Raw genomic sequence first — 22,783 nt, 5'->3', positions numbered from 1 at the left:
AGGGTTTCACCGTGTTAGCCAGGATGGTCTTGATCTCCTGACCTCGTGATCCACCCGTCTTGGCCTCCCAAAGCGCTGGGATTACATTCATCAGCCGATGGTCATTGGGTTATTACAATACTTTTTGGCTATTATGAATATTGCTGCTGTGAACATTTGTGCGCATGTTTTTATGTGGATCCAATTATTTAGGCTCACAGTATTTAAGAGTGCTGTTTTGCTACTATGCTGACTGGGGTTAAGACCAGGCTCTGCTATTTAGTAGATGTGTGACCTTGGGCAAGTTACTTAACCTCTCTGTGCCTCAAGCTCATCTACAAACAGTGACTATGTTACCCACCTCTTAGTAATTTTTGAATCTTAAAAGAGTTAACGTACATGACGTACTTAGATCTGGGTTTGCTACCTGGTTAGGTCCAAGTAAAATTTATCTATTAGTATTATTTTAATATTTTTAGGACTTTAATAAAAGGGCTCATCCTCCTTGTGCCTTTGAAACCCCAAATCCGAAACTTTTTTTTTGTTAATTAGAAAAACGAAATAAATATTCAGAATTGTCTGGTATTCTGGGTGTGCTAATTTCAGACGAGCACATTTTGAGATCCAGGGAGAGACGGTTAAGCTGTAAATTGCAAAGAGGCTTGCCTTCGCCAATTTACCTTTCTTAATGCAGCAACTTATAACACCTACTCTCTTGCAACTATTTAGTATAATTTGGGAGGTATTCTTGTAATTAGTAATATATTATTTAATAACATGGATATAGAGCTGAGTGGTGACTTAAGACTCCTGCTACTGTAAAGCTAGGAAATAGCGGCTTCCCACAGCAACTGTGCAATCGGTTTAGGTGCGGCCCAGGTCGATTTTGATTGACTTGCCCAGAGGAAATGCTCTCCGCCTGAACTACCACTGGCCAATATGGCTCCACAATTGGCTCTCCTGGAAGCCGATAGACACGTGGCTACTGCAGGCCGAGCCGAACTTGGGAGGACTTAGTTCTGCTTACCGCGAGAGGGCGCCGGCGGTTCCTTACTGCTAAAATCTCATTTCCCATAAAGCCCCCGAGTCACCAATCAACTGGCTGTCTTCATACCGCTTTCAAAGTCGGCGGGCCCCTTGCCCAATAGCAAAGAACATACCGCCCCCATCTCTAAGATTGATGGAAAGCTTGACTAACCGCATCTCAGACTTCTGCTGTCTCCGCCTCTCTTGTTGGGGATTGACGATTTTTCTAGCCAATAGGTGACGCCGGGTCGGCGGGTGGATGAACGCGGCCCTCTGTAATGGCGGAGCGTGGCGGGGACGGGGGCGACGGTGAACGATTCAACCCGGGGGAGCTCAGGTAAGGGACGCTGCCCCCCTTCGTATCTCTGCTCACGAGAGCCCCATAGGCTAGACCTGCCATGTGGAGATCCGGGGCGGACGGTGGGTAGCGGAGCCGGGCGGCCCTGGGCCGGGACCGCATGGGGTTTAAGAAGGGGGAAGGGGAAGGTGGCTTGAATGAGAGCCGGGCCCCGGCTGGGCCAGGGCCTCCTGCGCGTTCTCTGGCTGCTTCCTAGTGCTTTCTTAGGGCCTCGCCGCCTCTTGCGGCCTTCAGCCCTCTGGCCGGGCGCGGTGCTCCCGCCTTTGGGCCCAGCCTCAGCCGCGTGTCGCCTCCGTCTCGGCCGACCTGACTCTCTCCCCCGGCTGCGCTCTGCTGCCGGCCTGATTTTCCTCATCGACGTCTCTGCACTCCGCAGTTACTTCCCCTATACCCCTCGCCACTTCTGGCTAAGTCTTCTCCACGCCCTCCGCGGCTCTTTGGGCTCCCCACGTTTGCCTTTTCATTTCATCCCCCTCATCGCTTGCCTTTCTTAACTTCAGTGGCTTTTCTTCCTTTTTTCATCCCTTTGTTCCTTATTATTCTGTAGTTGTGAGTAACAACAACAGTAGCAACAGCTTATTAGGCACTTACCGTGTTCCAGTAAACTCTTTAATTAGGTTTGTCTCATTTAATCCTCACAACCATCCTTTGGAGTAGTTGCTATTAACGTTTTGCAGGCCACAGACCAGAGGCGTCTTCAGTTGTTACTGGCCCATCTTACAGGTGAGATAACTGAGCCTCGTGGAGGTTGAGTCAGTAGAATAAGGTTGCATAGGCGGATTTGTGGCTCCAGGAAGTGGCTTGAACTCAGGCAGTCAGGTTTCAAGCCTGCAATCCCGATTGGCATTCTATTCGTCCACTACTCGTGCCATTTCCTGAAACAGCGCAGTGACCTTTTTTCCCCTGGAACCTCAGTGCCTATGAGTTTGTAATTAAAATTTGGTAAAATAAGAGTGACCTGGAGAAATCTTTTGGTCAGTGGTTTTTGAGGAAAAGAGGTATTATGCTTTATGTGTATTTGGTACTTTGTTTTTTTTCTGTATGGGAGAAATGGCATTTCAGATGTTCAGCTCCCATTCTGAATTGTGCTCTGGTCAACATTTGAAAATGAAAAGAGCAGTGTAGATTATGAAGACTCTGTTGATACTGTCTAGAACTTAAGATGAAATTGTGTGAGGAAATGGGAATTGTTATTCAAGGTTTTAGAAGAGGAAAATGCCTTTCAGATTCTGTGTGGTCGCACACATAAATCTCCACTTTGGCAGAAATGAAATTTTGTCTTATTTCAGAGATGAGTCTGAAACCCTTTAAACTCCATATGTATACAGCATTAATGAGTAATCAAGGTGAATTGTCAAAATCTTTAAATAGTAGCGATGCCAAGTTTATTCCTGATTTCGATCTTAAAGGGAGTTTACTTAGCTAGTTTCAGATGGATTTATTGGGGAACATTCTTTTGCATTTTAGAAAGTAACTTTCTAAAGCTTTAAAAAAGTCATTAATAAAGCTGTTTAGACTTTATTAATAGTCTAGACACTGTTGCACAACTGATTTGAATAGGGCTTTAATTTGCAAATAAATTTGCCCTGTTGCAAATATTTTATACTGTAGCCTCTTGGATTGGAAGTTGCTTGCAGAGCATAGTATACGGGTCTTTATTTTAGCATTTCTCGTGAAATTAGGTGTGTATGTGGCCTCTTTGATGGCAGAAGTCGGGGCTTAATTTTTGCATTGTATTTGTATCCTGAATGTACTTCATGGTGTGTCTGTCATAACCGCCTGGCAAATGAGATGTTCTATAGTTATGTTGTAAATAAATGAAGATAGGAGATAAAAGATACTTCACTTATTGGGCCGACATTTATTGTGTGCTACATGACAGTTGCTGACCTAGGTGCTGGCAGTAGTGCCCTGAAGCAGACCAAAAAAAGAGGTTTGTCCTGAAGGAGCTTCCAGCTTAAGTAAGAGCCATCTAAATTGTAAATGAAATAAACCATATCAAATGATTAAATCTGCCTGTAAGTGTGAAGTGACTTACACAAGGTGGCTGGGTAGTTGGCAGGGTCTGGACTAAACCTCAGGTCTCCTCAATCACAGTTTATACAATTTGCCCCCATGTATCAGTAGCATCTTTTTATTTCTTGCCCCTCCGGTTAAAGTATTGTCTTTAGCATTGGGGAGATGGCATATCTGGATAGAAAACTTCTATTATAGAAAAATACCTTATGTTTGTATTTCCATGATGTTCTTGTGAAATATTTTTGTTCCTTCTATTCATGTAAGTAGGCTTTTGTTTTTCAGAAAGGTTGTAAGTGGTAGGAATGCAAATCACAATAGGTGGAAAATTTATAGACATTCCAAATGCCATTAAAGTAACTTCCAGAGTCATTTATATAGATCCTTTCCCTAGAGCCTTTGTTTACCTATCAATACTTAAGATACTTGCAATCTAAATTTCCTTATCTATAAAATGAGAATAAGAATATTCTGGTGTTATCACTGACTAGCCGCCTTAAGAAAATTATTTTTCTGTGCTACCATTTTCTCTGTAAAAATTGGTGCCAACTTACCTTATTGGGCTGTAGTGAGGATTAAGAGTTAATACAGATAATATCTGTATAACCATGCTGGTATATAGGAACTTTACTATCATTATTAAAACAATAATGTGTTTTAATGTGTTGCAACAGTATACTAAAGGGAACTATATACTAATGGCTAAAGATAATACAGAAGTAAATGGGAGATTTCTTCATAGCATTTATCATAATTGAAAAACTCAAATTAGGAATAATGATCCTGAGAGGGCCTATAGAGGCCAGAAGTGGGAAAGCAGTTTGAGGTGACATTTGAACTTGAGGCTGAATAATGAGAAGGAGCTAGTTACATGAAAATCTGGGGAAGAGCATGCTTGGCAAAGAGAACAGGTGCAGAGGCTTCAAAGTAATAAACTTGAAATATTTAAAGAAAAAGACTAGAATTTGTGGAAAAGTTAATGTGGGCCAGGTAATACAGGGCCTGATAATAATAATTATAGTAATAATAGCTAACATTACTAATATTAATATTATTTAACACTTACCAGTACTATTACTGTCCTAATGTTACAGAAACAGTAATAATAGCTAATAACTTAGCACTTACGTGCTAAGCACTATTCCAAGTACTTTATTAGCTCATTTAATCCTCACTGCAGGTTCTGGTGAGGTTGTTGTGATGAAGCAGTATAATATAAAGAGCCCAGCCCATTTTCTGTGCATAATTAACATCAGAAAATGGCAACTTTAGGCTATTAAAAAAAGGAAATTATGTGAATTTTGTCACCATTTTAGTGTCAGACTTTTGAAAACCATAACAAATTAATAGTGAAATGCCTTTTACAGATAAACACTGCTAGGTTTTGTGGGGGAATGAAAGTAATGATAGTTGAAGTAGTTTACTATGTACCAGCTACCACCCTAAATGTTTCACCGGGATTATCTCATTGAACAGAGATACCAGATATCTTTTCTGTTGCTCACTCATTCACATCTGAGGAAACTCAAGACTCAGAAATTATGTAACTAGCCTGACAACAAAAGACGGAGTCCTAACAGGGCTTTTTTCTGGTTCTGGATCTTAAATGCTTAACTTCAAGCTGTAACCAGGAAGTATGAAATTGTACAGGAATGAATACTGTAGACTTTTTGAAAAAAGGAGAGGCAGATGGAAAGAAAATCTAAGAGCAGGGTACATTATTAACTCAAGCCTGAAACAGAGTGTCTTTCCTTGGTGGTTAACTTTTTTTTGCTCTGAAAGGTTGGACATTCTTCAGTAACAGTGGCCTCTGTCTTTTGGGGATGCATATGATTTGAAAAAGACCTTCTGATTATTCTGATGTAATCCATATTCTTTTTTTTTTTTTTTTTTTTTAAGACAATGTCTTGCTCTGTCTCCCAGACTGAAGTGCAGTGGTGTGATCTTGGCTCACTGCAGCCTCCACCTCTCAGGTTCCTGCTGTTCTCCTGCCTCAGCCTTTTGAGTAGCTGGGATTACAGGCCAGCACCACCACACCCGGCTAATTTTTGTATTTTTAGTAGAGAGGGGGTTTCACTATGTTGGCCAGGATGGTCTCGAACTTCTGACCTCAGGTGATCTACCCACCTTGGCCTCCCAAAGTGCTAGGATTACAGGCATGAGCCACCGGGGGGCGTCCGGCCCATATTCCTTTTTAACTCATATTTTCTAACCTTTATATTGTAGGATCATTTGCAAATTTGATTAAATATACTTGGTGTAGTAGTTCTGGACTTGTTTACAGTCCTGGTGTAACAAGGATTACACCAGGACTGTAAACAAGTCCAGAAGGCAAATTAGTTTTTTTTTTTTTTTTTTTTTAATTTTTTAATTTGTTTGAGACTTGAGTCTCCCTCTCTTGCCCAGGCTGGAATGCAATGGTGCAATATCGGCTCACTGCAACCTCTGCCTCCTGGGTTTAAGTGATTCTCATGCCTTAGCCTCTCATGTAGCTGGAGCTACAGGTGTGCACCACCACGCTTAGCTAATTTTTGTATTTTTAATAGAGACAGGGTTTTGCCATGTTGGCCAGGCTGGTCTCAAACTCCTGGCTTTAAGTGATCAGCCCACCTCTGCCTCTCAAAGTGCTGAGATGACAGGCATGAGCCACTGCTCCTGGCCTAAATTGGTTCTTTAGTAGGATTTTTTTGGTGTGTGTCAGAATCGAACTATGATGTGGTAAATTTAGAGAAAGTTCAAAGGATAATCTATAAGCAGAGGGTTGAGAAATGTCAGAAAGTTGAAAGAGCCTGGTAAGGAGAGACTGTAAGAATGATTATTTTCAAATATATAAAGAATATAATCGTTAATTCCTCTCTTGAGGACAGAAATGTAGGTTTTTTATGTATAATGTAGATGTATAGTAGCTACTGGGAATCCCATGATAGGTACTCAGTAAATGGGTGAAATTGTAAAAATAATTTTTTTAAGATCGTGCATACCCTACTTGTAGTTTGGGTACAGTATCACCTAGGTATTCAGTGGTTCATGCAACAAATACTAATATTAATATTTACTGAGCCCTACTATGTACAGATCTATGTGCTAGGGATACAAGAGTGAACACAATTCCTACTCTGAAGGATCATTTGCCTGTGTTTGAATCCTGTCTTTATTTTCTTTATTATTGAGACAGAGTCTTGCTCTATTGCCCAGGCTGGAGTGCAGTGGCACGATATCGGCTCACTGCAACCTCCACTTCCCAGGCTCAAGCGATTCTCCTGCCTCAGCCTCCCAAGTAGCTGAGATTACAGGCGTGCACCACCATGCCCGGCTAATTTTTTTGTATTTTTAGTAGAGATGGGGTTTCACCATGTTGGCCAGGTTGATGTTGAACTCCTGACTTCGAATGATCTGCCTGCCTTGGCCGCCAAAGTGCTGGGATTACAGGCGTGAGCCACTGTGAGCCACCTGAATCCTGGCTTTAATACTGAACCAGTTGTATGGCCTTGGACAAGTGACTTCTTTGCTTTAGTTCTTTATCTATAAACTGAGATTAATAGTATCCATCTCATCGGGTTGTTTTGATGATTAAAAGACTTAATATTTGAAAAGAGCTTAGAGCAAGCACTGCCTAGCTCATAGTAAGCACTTTTAAGAGTTAATAATTCTCTTTACAAAAGCACTTGGGGGAAGAGAGAGATAATACTATCTCGTGTGATATTACTTATTTGCTTAAATGCTGTGGAGAAAATACATTAGGGTGTTGAGAGTGAGGGGTGGTGGGGCAGTGTGCCCTACAGGGGAAGGCTTTTCCCTTTAGATAGAGACTACTAATGATCTGCTAAGTTACCCCCTGCCCCCTTTAAAAACTTTGGAAGTAATTTCAAACTTACAAAATGTCGCAAAAATAAAGCTAGGGTGTATTCAGTGTTAATATTTTACCTCTTCTGCTTTACTATTCGCGTGCACACATGCATCTTCTTTGTTATTCTGAACTGTGAGGGTAAGGTATACCTATGGCTTTTTACCCGTCAATACTTCAGTATTTTCTAAGAATAGAGATATTATTTTACTTAACTACAGCCTAATTATCAACTTCATAAATTTGTAATGATATAATACTTTAATCTGTTGTGCATATTCCAGTGTTGTCAGTTGATCTGGTAATGCCCTGTATGGCATTTCCTCCTGTTAGTACAGAATCCAATCTAGAGTTAAAATTGTGTTGTTATTGGCCGAGTGTGGTGGCTCACACATGTAATTCCAGTACTTTGGGAGGCTGAGGTGTGCAGATCGCCTGAGGTCAGGAGTTCGAGATCAGCCTTGCCAACATGGCGAAACCCTGTCTCTAAAAAAAAAAAAAAAAAATTGTGTTGTTATGACTCTTTAACCTTCTTTAATCTGAAGCATTTCCACAACATTTCTTTGTCTTTTATGGTCAACACTGACATTTCTGAAGAATACATATCCCTCTTTTAATAGAAAGAACATTCCTTCCGGCCAGGCGCTGTGGCTCATGCCTATAACCCCAGCACTTTGGGAGGTCGAGGAGGGCAGATCATGAGGTCAGGAGATAAAGACCATTGCCAGCATGGTGAAACCCCATCTCTACTAAAATACAAAAAAAAAAAATTAGCCGGGCGTGGTGGCGCACGCCTGTAGTCCCAGCTACTTGGGAGAGGAATCGCTTGAACTCGGGAGGCGGAGGTTGCAGTGAGCCAAGATCGTGCCACTGTACTCCAGCCTGGCAACAGAGTGAGACTTGGTCTCAAAAAAAAAAAAAAAAAGAACATTCCTTCCTTATTCTGAGTTTGTCTGATACTTTCCTCATTTTTAGATTGAGATTATACATTTTTGGTCAGAATAGGTGATGTTGTGTCCCTCTCAGTCACACATTATCTATCTGTCCTTAGATGATAATTAATTTTGATCACTGGGTCAAGGTATTGCCCAATTTCCTTATTACGTAGAGAGTTTTTTTTTTCCATCCATTCTTGCAACTTTAAGCAGCATGTGGGTAAATACTTTAAGACCATCAGATAACCCTCTTGCCTAAATTTTTGCCTAGACTCGGCGTCCATTGATCATTCATCCAAACTAGATCATCCATTGATGTAAGTTTTTTTTTTTTTTTTTTTTGAGGTGGAGCCTTGCTCTGTTGCCCAGGCAGGAGTGCAGTGGCATGATCTTGGCTCATTGCAACCTCCGCCTTGCGGGTTCAAGCAATTCTCCTGCCTCAGCCTCCCCAACAGCAGGAATTACAGGTGTGCCCCTCCATACCCAGCTAATTTTTGTGTTTTTAGAAGAGATGGGGTTTCACCATGTTGGTGAGATTGGTCTCGAACTCCTGACCTCAGGTGATCCACCTGCCTTGACCTCCCAAAGTGCTGGGATTACAGGTGTGAGCCACTGCACCCGGGCCATTGATGTAGTTTTTGTCATGACGGTTGCAAAATGATGACTTTCCAACTCCACTTAGACTTAAGAACCTTTTAAATTTGATGTAATTAGAGATCAGTAGCTACATTTTTGTAATTTTAAGAAAGAAAAATTTATTCCGTGTTTTCCCATGCAGGATGGCCCAACAGCAGGCCTTGAGGTTCCGAGGTCCGGCTCCCCCACCAAATGCAGTGATGCGAGGCCCACCACCTCTGATGCGACCTCCTCCACCTTTTGGTATGATGCGAGGCCCTCCTCCACCACCGCGGCCGCCCTTTGGACGTCCTCCTTTTGATCCTAATATGCCGCCAATGCCTCCTCCAGGAGGGATACCTCCACCTATGGGCCCTCCACACCTCCAGGTAAAGAATGTAGAGGTTGCCATTTCTTTGTTGGCATCATGATCAATATTATATATGGGTTTTGAGCTAAAAACTTATATTCTTAAATAGTTTCAGTTTATAGGAAAATGGGAGCTAAAGAGAAGATCCATATATTAATATGTTTCTTCTAAATTAGTGGTAGCAGTAATTACTATGGAAATTCAGAATAGGACTTTAGATGGTGATAGAGAAGTATGTGTATAAAACCAGGATTCAATAGTTTTTACCTACCTTTAGCTCTGTGAATTGGCTTTAGTGATGCATCTTCTTTATGGGAAATGAAGTTTGAAATCTTAAGATATTTTTGAGTGGAGAAAATTTATTTTCAATGATATATGTTGCCAGCTAGTCTAAAAATATGTGTGTATATATTCCTGAGTAAGTCTTCTCCCCAGAAATGGTGCCTAGGATAGAATCTGGAAAGTGACAGCAAACACATTTTATAAGCACATAGTTGAATTTTTTTTCTCCCCTGGGGGGGAAAATAGGGTTATGTTACTCTTTTTGAAAAAGATTTATGATGGGATTTCTTTAAATAAAAACATTCATGGTATTTTAACCTGGGGCATAGATCCCTCTCCAGTGTATCCAGACCTATTGTCTGAAGTGAGGTCATGAAGGTATCAACTCTCAAGTGTCTCATTTTGGGATTGTATTCTTTTTGAGTATGTAGCTATGTTTTCTTAGTTTAGCCTGTATAATTCTGAAACCAAATAAATATAGTGGTATCGTTTGCCTTCCATTAGCTTAGACGGTGAAGAATGAATTATACTAAAAATAGAAGAAGACAATGAGTGCCATTTAAGTGATGTTAATTCTGTTTAGATGGGGTTGTGGTTATGGAAGAGACAGGTTTTAATACTTTGCTTAATAATTTTATGGCCTTCCTAATAACGAATAGCCTCTTCTTCCTTTAAACACACTGTTAAATGGTTTTATATTTGCTTCAAGGTTAGAATAAGAAATAGCTTCTTAACTTATTCTGGTATAATCTTTAACATGAATTTGTTCTAATTTGTGCCTTTAAGAGTTAAACCTACTTGTGGAGTATTATAAAATGTAATGGACTAATGTAACCCTCTCATTGAAATATATCAAATGTTGTGCTGAGATACTTTCTAATGTTGTCATTCCTTTCTTGGTCTTGGATAATTGTGTGGCTTTATATTAAATCCAAGTGATTTTCAGCCAAGGGCTCATGAAACATATTTGGGATAGATATTTTATATAACTTAGATCTGGTGTGCTGACGCTTGAAAGATACTCAACTGAATCCAGCAAAGATTGGAGTATGGGAAAGAAATTTTTAGGAAAATAAAGTGTAGCTTCACATTATTAGCATAGTTTGAGTTCCATTATCCAGATTAAGCTGCTTTTGATAATTGAATTTTAATGTTACTTACAGATTATAGAGGAAATCTTTTAAATCTGTGCTCAAAATGTTTTTATAATGTCATAATGTCAAATTTTTAATTTTGAAACTCATTTTTATGCACAGTGAAAACTTTTTCTTGAAGGATTCTTCAAGAAGCTGTGGAGACAGTGGTGTGCCTGGTATTAAAACAGGATGTAAAAATCAATTTTTTAAAAAAAGTAATCCAGCTCCCTGTGTGTGAAAAGCAGATCATGTAGAAAGGAGAAAGCAGAATTCACTGACAATGTTATAACCCAGAGTTGACCACTCTTACTAGTTTGATGTGTTTCTTTCTAGTTTGTTTGGTAATTTTTGTTGCAGACATTTTGCTTCTGCGACAGGTGAATGTGTTTGAATAGACTATAAAACTAGTTCCTCTTACAGTGTTTTACTTTTGAGTAGAATTCAGTAATAATTTGGAGGAAAAGTAATTAAAGTGACCATTACTGTTCTTGTGAATTGACAGAGACCACCTTTCATGCCTCCACCCATGAGTTCCATGCCTCCTCCTCCGGGTATGATGTTTCCACCAGGAATGCCTCCTGTGACTGCTCCTGGTACTCCAGCACTACCTCCTACGGAGGAGATATGGGTTGAAAATAAAACTCCAGATGGGAAGGTAAATTATAAAATATCTTTAAGTTGTCATTTGTTGACAGAGGAGTAAAACTTGAAGAGTTCTGGCAGATTGAGATCAGTGATATTGTCAATTAAGAATGAGCCTTGGGTAAGCAGGGAATGGGGTAAGACTCCAGGAGAAGCTGACTGGATTCAATTTTTGTGCAGCAGATATAAGGTTGCCTGGAGTGCTAACACACGTTTACCTTTGATTCTGGAAGCTTCTGGTCACGTTGGTACCATCTGCCTAGCACATACCAAATTCCAGGCTCCTAGAAGGAAAGCAGGTGTTCAGCATAAACTGCATTGTTTGCATAGCTGGTTTAGGCACATCAAGCCATTCTTATCAGTAAGGGAATGTCAACCCTCCTGAAATCCAAGTTCTCGGACTCCAGATAAGGGTCAGCAGGGTTTTCTACAGATAGCTGTCTCAGGTCTGTTATGTTGAATTTCTGCATAAAATATAGCATGGGTTTTCCTTTGTGTGGGTGTTAAAAATACAATGTGCTCATTATAGAAAATTGGGCTGTGGGGTGGAATTACCTACTTTTGCTGTTGTTTTGTTTTTGTTTTTTGAGACGGAAGTTTCACTCTGTCACCCAGGCTAGAGAGCAGTAGCGCGATGTTGGTTCACTGCAACCTCTGCTTCCTGGATTCAAGCAATTCTCCTGCCTCAGCCTCCTGCGTAGCTGGAGTTACAGGCACCTGCCATCATGCCCGGCTAATTTTTGTATTTTTAGTAGAGACAGGGTTTCACCATGTTGGCCAGGCTGGTCTCAAACTCTTGACCTCAGGTGATCCCACTAGCCTGGCCTCCCAAAGTGCTGGGATTACAGACGTGAGCCACTGTGCCTGGCCCTAAGTTATTTTATTTTTTATTTTTTTATTTTTGAGATGGAGTCTCACGCCGTCACCCAGCCTGGAGTGCAGCGGTGCGATCTTTGGTTCACTGCAACCTCCGCCTCCCGGGTTCAAGTGATTCTCCTTCCTCAGCCTCCCGAGTAGCTGGGATTACAGGCGCCCGCCATCACGTCTAGCTAAATTTTTGTATTTTTAGTAGAGGTGGGGTTTTACCATGTTGGCCAGGTTGGTCTCAAACTTCTGACCTCAGGTGATCTGCTCGCTTCAGCCCCCAAAGTGCTGGGATTACAGGTGTGAGCCACCGCGCCCAGCTCTTTTTTATTTTTGAGATGGAGTCTCCCTCTCACCCAGGCTGGAGTGCAGTGGTACGATCTCGGCGCACTGCAACTTCCGCTTCCTGCCTCAGCCTCCCGAGTAGCTGGGATTATAGGTGCCTGCCACCACACCTGGCTAATTTTTTAAAATATTTTTAGTAGAGACGGGATTTCACCATGTTGGCCACGCTGGTCTCGAACTCCTGACCTCAAGTGATCCACCTGCCTCTGCCTCCCAAAGTGCTGGGATTACAGGCATGAGCCACCACGCCTGGCCCTATGTTATTTTTAAATAGCTTTAAAGATAAAATATGGTCCCATTCTTGTTTTTAATAATAATTGACAGATTTTATGATACCATTGATTTTTGCTTCCGCTGCAGGTTTATTATTATAATGCTCGGACACGTGAATCTGCATGGACCAAGCCAGATGGAGTTAAGGTTATTCAGCAATCAGAACTGACACCTATGCTTGCAGCCCAGGCACAGGTTCAGGCTCAGGCCCAGGCGCAGGCTCAGGCCCAGGCTCAGGCCCAGGCACAAGCTCAGGCCCAGGCTCAGGCTCAGGCCCAGGCCCAGGCGCAGGCCCAGGCCCAGGCCCAAGCCCAAGCCCAGGCCCAGGCTCAGGCTCAGGCACAAGCTCAGGCCCAGGCCCAGGCTCAGGTCCAGGCCCAGGTCCAGGCACAAGTGCAAGCACAAGCAGTTGGAGCTTCCACCCCTACAACCAGTAGCCCAGCACCTGCAGTATCTACTTCAACATCATCATCCACCCCTTCCTCTACCACTTCTACCACAACAACTGCTACTTCAGTTGCGCAGACAGTATCAAGTGAGTACCACTCAGCATGTGTTTTTATATAGGGGCTAGAGACATGAACAAGTAGGGGACTACATTTCATATTGATCCCAGTGTTTCTGGTATTATCCTTTAATACCAGAATTATTTAAAATACATTTTTGACACTAAAACTTTTGGGTTAGAGAAAAACAGGAATTTATATTAATAGGAGAAATTATTTGCCCAGTTGCAGTTCATGAAGTGCAAAGTTAGCTGTTCCACTTGGCCAACAGTAATGCTGGGCATTGTGGGTTTGCAAAATAAGTGTAAGTCTTGGTCCCTACCTTACAGAGTTTCCAGTATTCCTAATCGAGGAGGCAAGAATAACACGTTAAACAATTAGATATTGGTGTGCAAAACTATACAGTGAGAAAGATGTAAGAATTTGAGAAGTGGAGAAATAAGTGGGTGGACTACTTGGGTATTTATTATGAAGGAAACGGAGTAGGATTTAAGTAGGTTCACAGGTAAGGAAAGGATTTTCAGGTAGGAGAAGCAACATGAATAAAGGTCAGGAAAATGATAAATGTAGTTTATGGGTTTTTAGGAAACTTCTGAGGTGAGGGTGTTTTTTTTGAAGGGTCTTAAGAACTAGGCAAATAGGTGAGACAGGCACTGGGGGCCTGTATCAATGCAATATTTTGGAAGATTTTTTTTGGTGTTGGTTTTTTGGGTGGTGATGAAATAAGGGAGGTTTATTAGGAGCTTCTCAGTAATCTCTTTTAGAATAGTTTCTAGACTGGGATGCGAGTAGGTGAACTGAGGAGTTGGCATAGAAGGGAGCAGTCAGAAAGGCAGGAGAATTTTCAGGTGTAAACTCACAGAGGCCCAAAGAGTAGATCTTTTCTGAAAAGGTGAGAGTCGATTAATAGCAGATTTCAGGGATTAAGAGAGGGACACAGCTGTTAATTTGCTTAAAAGATTGTCATTAATGTGACTATTGCTTTCTTTTTGGGGGGTTTCTTTTTTTCTTTTTTCTTTTTTTTGTATTAATATATGGATGTTGCTCCTTACTCTGCAGGTTGAGACTAAGCCCAAAAGTACTTAAATAATGATTTTTTTATTTGATTATGTGTTATGGCACTTGTCTGAAGATACACAGCTGTCCTTACAGTGTGATTATAATTTGTATTATTTTACTACCAGGATAATTGATAAGAATAAAGAAAAAATGGGGTTTTTTGTGATTACTTCAGGGACTTGGGAATTATTAGTGTGTAAGAAATACGTATAAGAGAGAAATTAATTCACATTGGCTTCAAATTTGAATTCATTTTATTGATAAAAAACAACTGAAGCAGTCAAGTAAGGTACATATAATACGGGGATAGCCTTTAAAGATCCTCTTAATGGTTTTTAGACATTTTGTAGGTGGGGGAATGTACTGAACAGGAAAATGTGAATAGTGTTTTACAAATCTGTTTGCTTTTGTAGCTAAGGTGAATTTTGATATGAAAGTATAACAGTCATACTAGCTAGTTTGTTAAGGGTTGTTACCTTTTTATAGGTTTAGTGCTCCCAAACCTCTGTGGCAAGGCAGGAGACTACCAGTTTTTATGGGAGACCTGTGGCAGTAATGGGAGAAGGGGATTAATAAAAGCAATTATAGTTTTATGTGGAGGCTCTGTGTTGCTTAAATTTTCTTTCCTGCATTCTTAGGAAGGAGAAATAGCAGTGCTTTATTTTGTTTTAAGAAAGGTGATTAGCTAGATAATTTAACCATACTATATATAGTCCATTTCTGTTTTCAGAGTAGTGTGTCAGTAAGCTCATAGCTGTCTTGTGTCCTGTTTGTCAGTTTTGCTTTACTCTTCAGTGATTGGGAGGACTTTATTCCCAGAACTATAAAATAGCAAAATCATATTCTTTTTACTGCTTTTAAACATCAATTTTGATGTTGTCTACGTATTCCAGTGTCTGTTTTTATTTTACTTGATTTAGTATCATAAAGTGTTGTCACGCTGCAGTCTTAATATTTCTCCATCTATTATATATAGTCACTTGTCTTTTTTAGTTAAGATCTGAGGCTGGCTTAGTATATTTTGAGGCCTAGTGCTTCACTAGCTACTTTAGCAAATGAAGTTAGTAGGAATTTACCCACTGAAGTCTTAGATACCATTCTCCCAGTTTCCCATTATTTTATTGCTTTTGTTCTTTTCCTGTCATGACTCATGGCTACTAATCAAATTCAGAAAATGCTGTGCTGGAAAGTAAGAGGAATGGGTTGTAAATATTTTTTGTCATCTCCATTGGTGTTCTTTTCCACTTGAAATTTGATGCCATTATTTATTTTCCTGACTGTAGTACTTTGGATCACAATTTTAGCAATTATCTGAATACTACAATAATATTTAGATTTTAATTTTCTGAACTACAGTATAGCTCTGTGGGGTAAATGGGACTAAAAATTAAGAATATATTTTAATCCCAGTTGAGCATAAACTCATTTTGTGCAAGTTGTGAAAAAATGATGAAGAAATCGTACTTCTCAGGGAAGCTGGGAACAATAACCAGATACATTTTCAGCCATTATAGTAGATTACAAATGCTAAATGGTATATGTATGGGACTGGGCAAATGTTGCATGTACTTTGTATTTTTCACACTGTTATAAAATTATATTAATATGATACTGTACCCTAAGGCTAGGTCTATGCTAGACCAACAATTCATTCCTGGGCCCCTGAAGATACTTGTTTGGCCCTGCTGTCTATTTAGCCAAGGTGAGTCCCTCATTAACAAGTATGAAATTGCTCACATCTTCCCAGCCTAAGTGAGTTTTTCATTATTAGAAGCTAGAAAAAGATACTGACAGATTTTGTTGTCAGTTGGATTATTGGGTGGTTTGTATTAAATAGTGTGCTTTTGTTTAGAACAAAATTGGCATAAAGATTGGGAAAGCACTGTTTTCGTTTTATTTCATTTGACAAATTCATTCTTAGTCCAATACAGGTAGACATTTTTTTCTTTACATGAAAAAAAGATGAAGTATTTGTTACCAATGAATTACCAAAATGAATTTTATTTTGGAACTAGATGGGTTATGAATAAATAACAAAATTGTTTTATAACGTGAGAATTGAAACTTTTTGAAAAGTATGAAATAAGGATTTTAGTTTTTAGTTTGATTTTAAATGCAATTACTAGGGATGGAATGTTTTATTTTGGATATTTAAAAATAATGTGTTAGCAGAACCCAAATGATCCTGAATTTCACATTTTCCTGGTCTCTTACAATGGAAACCTCAGTTTAAAAAAATTTCATTTTTTTTAAATAATGAGAGAAACCTGGGTTGTTTTTGATTCCATTCATTCATATCCAGTTAGTCATTAGTTATTTGCTTATCTTTTTCTCTGGTCTTTTCTTCCTATGCATCTGTGAGGTTAATTCATCAAATGAAACCTGTTTATTACTCTTCCATACAGGAACCTTTAGTTTGCTATATACCCCATTTACCTTCATGAAGTCACACAAATAATGTGAATGCATTCTTATAAAAAGTTCAAAGTCTAACAAAACATATATATTAATAGTAAAATGTGAAAGAGGCATACACAGAGGGTAACTACCGTTAGTGTATTTTGGCTTGTATTCTACTAGATCATTTTCTCTATATTTACCTAAGTTCTGCCCTTTTCCTATCCATTTAAGGGCATGCTCCTTAGCCTTTTGTTCAGGGCTTTCTAATTTCTGCTTCTGGCCTACCTTTCCAGCCACACAACTCACTGGTTTTGTTGATATGCCTACTGTTTCACTCATTAACTGCTTGTCTTCAATTTTCTAAATAATTCCTTTTTGTTCTTTACTCTTTGCCTTATTCATACTTTTCTCACTGGTTTTTTTCTTTTACCCCACTCCTGCTGTTTTCCTTTTTGAAATCTTAATTTTTCAAGGCTCAGCATCCCAATATAAACTTTTCTATACCCTCTCACAGTTAGAAATGTTCTTTGGGTCTTGATTTATACTCCTATATGTTTATCCCATTTTACTTTGTATTCATTTTTATATTTCATTTAACTATTTTCAAGCTTCTTGAAGATGAGACCTTTAGACAAATTTCTTGCAGTGCATAGAATGGTCCCTTAAATACTTAAATTACTGAATGCGTGAATGATGAATGAATATAGAAAAATGATTTATGAAGGAGTGGTACATGTTTTTGTTTTATCTTTTATCAGCACCCACAACACAAGATCAGACCCCAAGTTCTGCTGTTTCAGTTGCCACGCCTACAGTTAGTGTTTCAACTCCTGCTCCTACAGCCACACCTGTGCAAACTGTTCCCCAGCCGCACCCTCAGACGTTACCTCCTGCTGTTCCTCATTCAGTACCTCAGCCAACAACAGCAATACCTGCTTTTCCACCAGTAATGGTACCTCCGTTTCGTGTTCCCCTTCCTGGCATGCCAATTCCACTTCCAGGTAAACCAACAGATTATAATGGTCTTTCCAGCTATGTTTTCATACTGTCAGTTAGTTTGTTCTCATGTGTCTGTTGCGTTTGAAATTTGCCTTGAATCTCACCTGTTTGAAACGTTTTTGAAAGATTCATGGCTAACTGCAATATTTTCTCTTAAGTTTTGGTAAATGTCCTTTTTTTGTTGTTGTTTACATGTCCTAAAATTAGAGCCACATTTAAAGCTACACTTATTTTGGATAATGCCCTCAATGAGTTAAAAATGATCATCTTTTCATGTAAATAATGTTCTAAATGCAATATTTTTGAGGGGTTGAGTTTATGAAGTTGAGAAATCACGTCACAATAGCTAACACAATTGGATGATTTATATACAGTGCACTGTTGTAAGCATGTTAGATGCATTAACTCCTTTAAATTTTACAACCCATGTTATGAGATAGGTACACAGAAAGGTTAAATTACTTGCCCAAGGTCACATAGCTAATAAGTGATCACGTTGAGATTTGAGCCTGTGCCTTCCACATCCAGATAGTAAGCTTTTAATAACTATGTTAATACTGGGAAGAAAATGTGAATGATTTAACTATAAAACAATTCATATAAAACAGGAACTAGAAGGTTCCCTTGTAACAATTATGAAGTAAAGCATAATGTGCATCATTTAAAAGTTTAAATTGTTATGGTGAGTTAATGTGTTATATTGTCTTAAGTCATTAAAACTAGAGAAAGAATTAAGAAATATTGTGGAGTGGAATTCTTACCAGAGGGTTTAAAAATGATAGTGTTGGGCATTCCAAATTTGAATGCATTAGTTTTTGTCAAACACGTTTAATCCTTGATCCATGGTTCATTCTTCTTGTGTTATAGTTGAAAGTATTGGTACCTTAGAGAGGTCAGATTCACAGGGCTAGTTTGTAGCAAAGATGAATAGAACTTAGGCCTCTTGTCTCAAGTTCACATTCCATCCACTTATTGCTACTTTTTTATATTCGTTTCTGTGTAAGAGTACAGTTGTATACAGCTATTTCTTAGATTTGCACACATCTTAATTATCACTGTTGCACTGGTTGTCTTTTTCTTTGTGACCACTCTGAAAAGGACACCTTCAGATATACCTTGTCAAGAAAGAAACCAAAAATTTCAGGTTTTTTTTTGATTTGGAAAACCTTTTATACATTGTCGATGTAGTGTTAGATAATTAAATGCCCATTATGTGGTGTTTAAGAAATTCAAGTCATTTAAAAAGAAAACAAAAGATGTTTTCCCTACTATTAGGGGTTATCCCTTTTCTAGATTGAATTTAAGACAAGCAGCTAGATACTTTTCTCTATGTGTAATTTTTCTGGGAAAACTAAATGATAGATGGAGAATAGCCTGATATTTGTCACAACCTCTTCGTGTAATTTTGGTCTGCTTTAGGGTTAAGGACAGTATTAAGACCAGATCATGGATTCTGAGTGATCTGAAGGAGTTGGGGTTGCTCATTTTGTAGAGAGAAAATTGAGAGGTAGCATGATAATGTTGTTTCAGTATTTTGAAAGGCTGTCATTTGAACAACTGTTGCTTTTCTTTAGAGGTTCTTATTAGGACTAATGGGTGAAGGTACACAATAGCAAAATTCATTTCTGTAGAGGTTTCTCACAATAAAATCCCTCTGGCTCTAGCTTCATTTTGATGTCATATTTTCCCCCAAAATATGTTGACATATTTTGATGTCATATGGAGCAAGCATATCCTTGCTCCATCATTAAAAAAATTTGGACAGGTGGTGGTGACCATTTGAGTCACCAAATGAAGCAGTACCCGTGAAGTTTGGCAGTAGAAGGCATTCAATAAACAGCAGCCATTAGTGACATTTTGGGCGTCAGTTGGAAGAGAACTTGAATTGGATAGTCTTAAGATTTCTTTGGAGAGAGTGAGTGTCATACAAAGTGATATATTAGGCCGGGCAAGGTGGCTTACGCCTGTAATCCCAGCACTTTCGGAGGCCGAGGTGGGTGGATCACCTGAGGTCAGGAGTTCGAGACTAGCCTCAACATGGAGAAACCCCATCTCTACTAAAAATACAAAATTAGCCTGGTGTGGTGGTGCATGCCCAGCTACTCGGGAGGCTGAGGCAGGAGAATTGCTTGAACCTGGGAGGCGGAGGTTGCAGTGAGCCGAGATCGCGCCATTGCACTCCAGCCTGGGCAACAAGAGTGAAACTCCGTCTCAAAAAAAAAAAAAAAAAAAAAAAATTAGTATCAAATATTAGTTTGTTTATTAAGACTTTTTGAGGTTGATATTTGTTCACTTTTCTCATTTTCCCTTTTAACTCAGTCCTACAAGGTGTTTAGTAAAAAACAAGGACAAAGTAGACTTGTTTTTTTCTTCTCCAAATCTTTGGTTTTACAAACAATGAGATCTGTGTCTCCTGGTTTTTGCCTTTTAATTCAATTCAGCAATAAGGTGAATGGGAAGGATTTGTATGTAATTTGTCTTGGAGGCATAATTTCTCTTTGAAATAGCATTGTATGGGTCTAATGAGGATGATTGAGGAAGGGATGGTCAAACAAGATGAAGGAAAGAAGTGGAAGAATTAGGTAAAATACAAGAGTAGGGGGTGGAGTTTGGATAAATGGGTCTAGGATTATAGGAGTTCTACTTCTAAAACTATAAAATCTTATCTGGAATTTTAAGAAACAACTGTCTGTGACATTGGAATCATCCAGAATGCTGAGTGGAATCTTCTTATTTCTTAGATAATAATTTGAGGACAGAGTTGTAGGAAAATTGAACAAATGCTCCCTTTAAAAAAAAAGGTTAAAAATTTAGATTTTTATTTTGTGAGTATTCACAATCTGCATGTAATCACTTTGAGAGAAACTTCAGTGTATCTTTTTAGCATGAGAAGAAACACAGGACCTTTCTATATGGTCTGTATGTTGGTAGTCAAATAGAAGAGTTCTGCTAGCCCAGCTGGTTTTTAATAATGGTGGTTAAGCCTATGTATGAATAGATTTGATTTTCTTCTGCATAAGTTGTATAGTTAAAATTATTTGTTGGAAGATGGTTTTGGAGAACAGTCTTTGAGAGTAAAGTTTGTATATTCATAAGAAATGAATTTCCTGTGGTGAGTTTAGTAGGCTCAGTGCTCCTGCAGATGGCAGTATTTATACTAATTAAACTTAATCCATGCGTTAACTTCCTTAACCAAATGAATTTTTCCATTGTTTTCTTTCAACATTAGGGAAAATAAAATTATACATATAACTTTATTCAGCATGCTTTCATGATCCAATGTTTTTATTTTAGTTTAAAAGTTAATAGAACGTTTACTTTAAATATTCTTTATATAAAATAGTAATTAAGAAATAAAGGTACTTTTCAATAATTGACACTATTTTTGTTTGCATGTGTGAACATAGTTAAATTGTGTACAAACCCAGGAGTTTAATTTTACTTTTAGTTTCAGAGATAGGAGAAATTTTTTTCCTGTCCTTTAGTGGGGAAAATAGTTATTGTTACTATTTTTAATTTTTATAGGGTACCAAACTAAGCTTAGTTTTTTCAGCTGAAAAAAAATAAAAAAGTAAAAATTATTGCCCCTATACTTTTCTTCAGACTTTGGCCTTTTCCTCTAAAAGTTTTTAATTTTCTCAGTTAATCAGCCTTAGTTTTCCAGCTTTTCTTTTCTTTCCCTTTTTAAAAACCACCATTGTAATGCATCATGGTGAGTCTTCATTCTTCTACTGTACATAATTTTCATTCTTTAATACAAGTACTACTACTTTAGTCAGCTTAAATGATAGAAGTTTCTGCAGCCATCAGCCCAAATAGTCATTAGTGGTATTAAAGGGGCTGTATGTTTCTTAATGTTTTAGCCTGCTTCCACAGTGTTCCAAGCCCATGGGGTTCCATAGAGCAGGCACTAAACATGGATATTTTGGCATTAGTGAAATGCTACCTTCCTCTTCATCTTTGCATTTCTTTTATTTAAAGTATTATTTGCAGTGGAATATTTGGATCCATCTCATACCTTGCTTTCTTCCTCTCCTCACCACCCCTAGCTTATTCTTTTTCTATTTCTGCATGGTTGTACTCCATGCCTCAGCTCCTGCATGTAGTTTCAACTTAGCAGCAGCATAGAGAAAGTGTCTTGTCAGTGTCATGCTGCATCTGCCTTTTACTGGTATCCAAGCAACAGCAGCATGGGTTTGATGTCCCGTGGGAAAATGTCCCACATGAGAATTTGTTATGTATGTGTAATGAAGGGGCTTTCTTTTGTTGAATTTAAACTCTTAAGACTCCTTCAATATGTTCAGAGCTGGTTTGATAAAAAGGTAATTGATGGTATTTTAGAATTAGTGTCATTGGATTTGGCAGCACTTCCCACAAAATGTCAAACAGAAAGAAATTTTACTCCATTCTTGGTCTTTTTCATTGGAAATAGCATTCTAAATTGTAGTGGTAAATTATTTCCCTGAATCCCAGTGGTAGCCGACATACAATGGCAGCTTTCCAACGTATGCTTGCTTATCCATTTTACAGGTGTAGCAATGATGCAAATAGTCAGCTGCCCGTATGTAAAGACAGTCGCTACCACCAAGACCGGTAATTTTTAAAACCATCTTAGTTTGTTTTGTCTGTAAGTTGGCATGGTAGTGAATGTTGTTGTTTATCCTTTTATTTATTTTTTGCCCAAGTAAGTGGATATTTTTATATTTTTCTTTTTAATGAGCAGTATAAATGCAGTTGTCATATTTGGCCAACACTTAATTTTCCCAATTGCCTGTAGTATTAGATTATTTGGTTCACAAAAACAAATAAGGTCAGATCACTTTATATCTTAATTTATGTAATAAGTGTAAACAACTTCATTCTCATATTCATAACATTTAATTTTATTTTTGATGTGTGTTTTTAAGTTAAATATAAAAAAATCATTTCCATGTGTAAAGTGATGTGATTATGCTTGCATGCTAGTGAGTATATGTGTGTGAATACATGTGTATAGTATACATTTACATTTTAAAGTTATTGAAGTAAGATAACTACCTGAAACTTAAATTTTAGTATAGGATTTGAGGACTTCTTTTTTTTTTTCCCAGTTTTGATTCACATATCCTTATTTTAATAGTATTTTATTTATGTA

At 38.6% G+C, this 22,783-nt stretch overlaps 1 protein-coding gene across 19 annotated transcripts in view; it reads left to right on the top strand.

Annotated features, from left to right (window-relative positions):
* Nucleotides 1–1,073: 1,073 nt before the first annotated feature.
* The window catches only part of TCERG1 (transcription elongation regulator 1), a 64,172-nt gene continuing 42,462 nt past the window's right edge, over nt 1,074–22,783 (top strand). For 3 of the 19 annotated variants that reach the window (XM_055285772.2, XM_055285776.2, XM_055285765.2), the window contains exons 1-5: nt 1,089–1,342; nt 8,937–9,162; nt 11,064–11,216; nt 12,773–13,220; nt 17,409–17,651. In XM_055285772.2, coding sequence (XP_055141747.1) covers nt 1,284–1,342; nt 8,937–9,162; nt 11,064–11,216; nt 12,773–13,220; nt 17,409–17,651 — 1,129 coding nt within the window. In that variant the 5' untranslated portion in view covers nt 1,089–1,283. Of the gene's footprint in view, nt 1,343–8,936; nt 9,163–11,063; nt 11,217–12,772; nt 13,221–17,408; nt 17,652–22,179; nt 22,243–22,783 lie in introns of all 19 variants that reach the window. The other 16 variants (XM_055285777.2, XM_063642699.1, XM_055285770.2 and 13 more) reach the window with 13 other exon arrangements.

Source organism: Symphalangus syndactylus, chromosome 7 (assembly GCF_028878055.3).
Source record: "Symphalangus syndactylus isolate Jambi chromosome 7, NHGRI_mSymSyn1-v2.1_pri, whole genome shotgun sequence".
Classification (NCBI taxonomy): domain Eukaryota; kingdom Metazoa; phylum Chordata; class Mammalia; order Primates; family Hylobatidae; genus Symphalangus; species Symphalangus syndactylus.
Note: the sequence above shows the minus strand (reverse complement) of the source record. Positions and strands in the feature narration are given on the sequence as shown.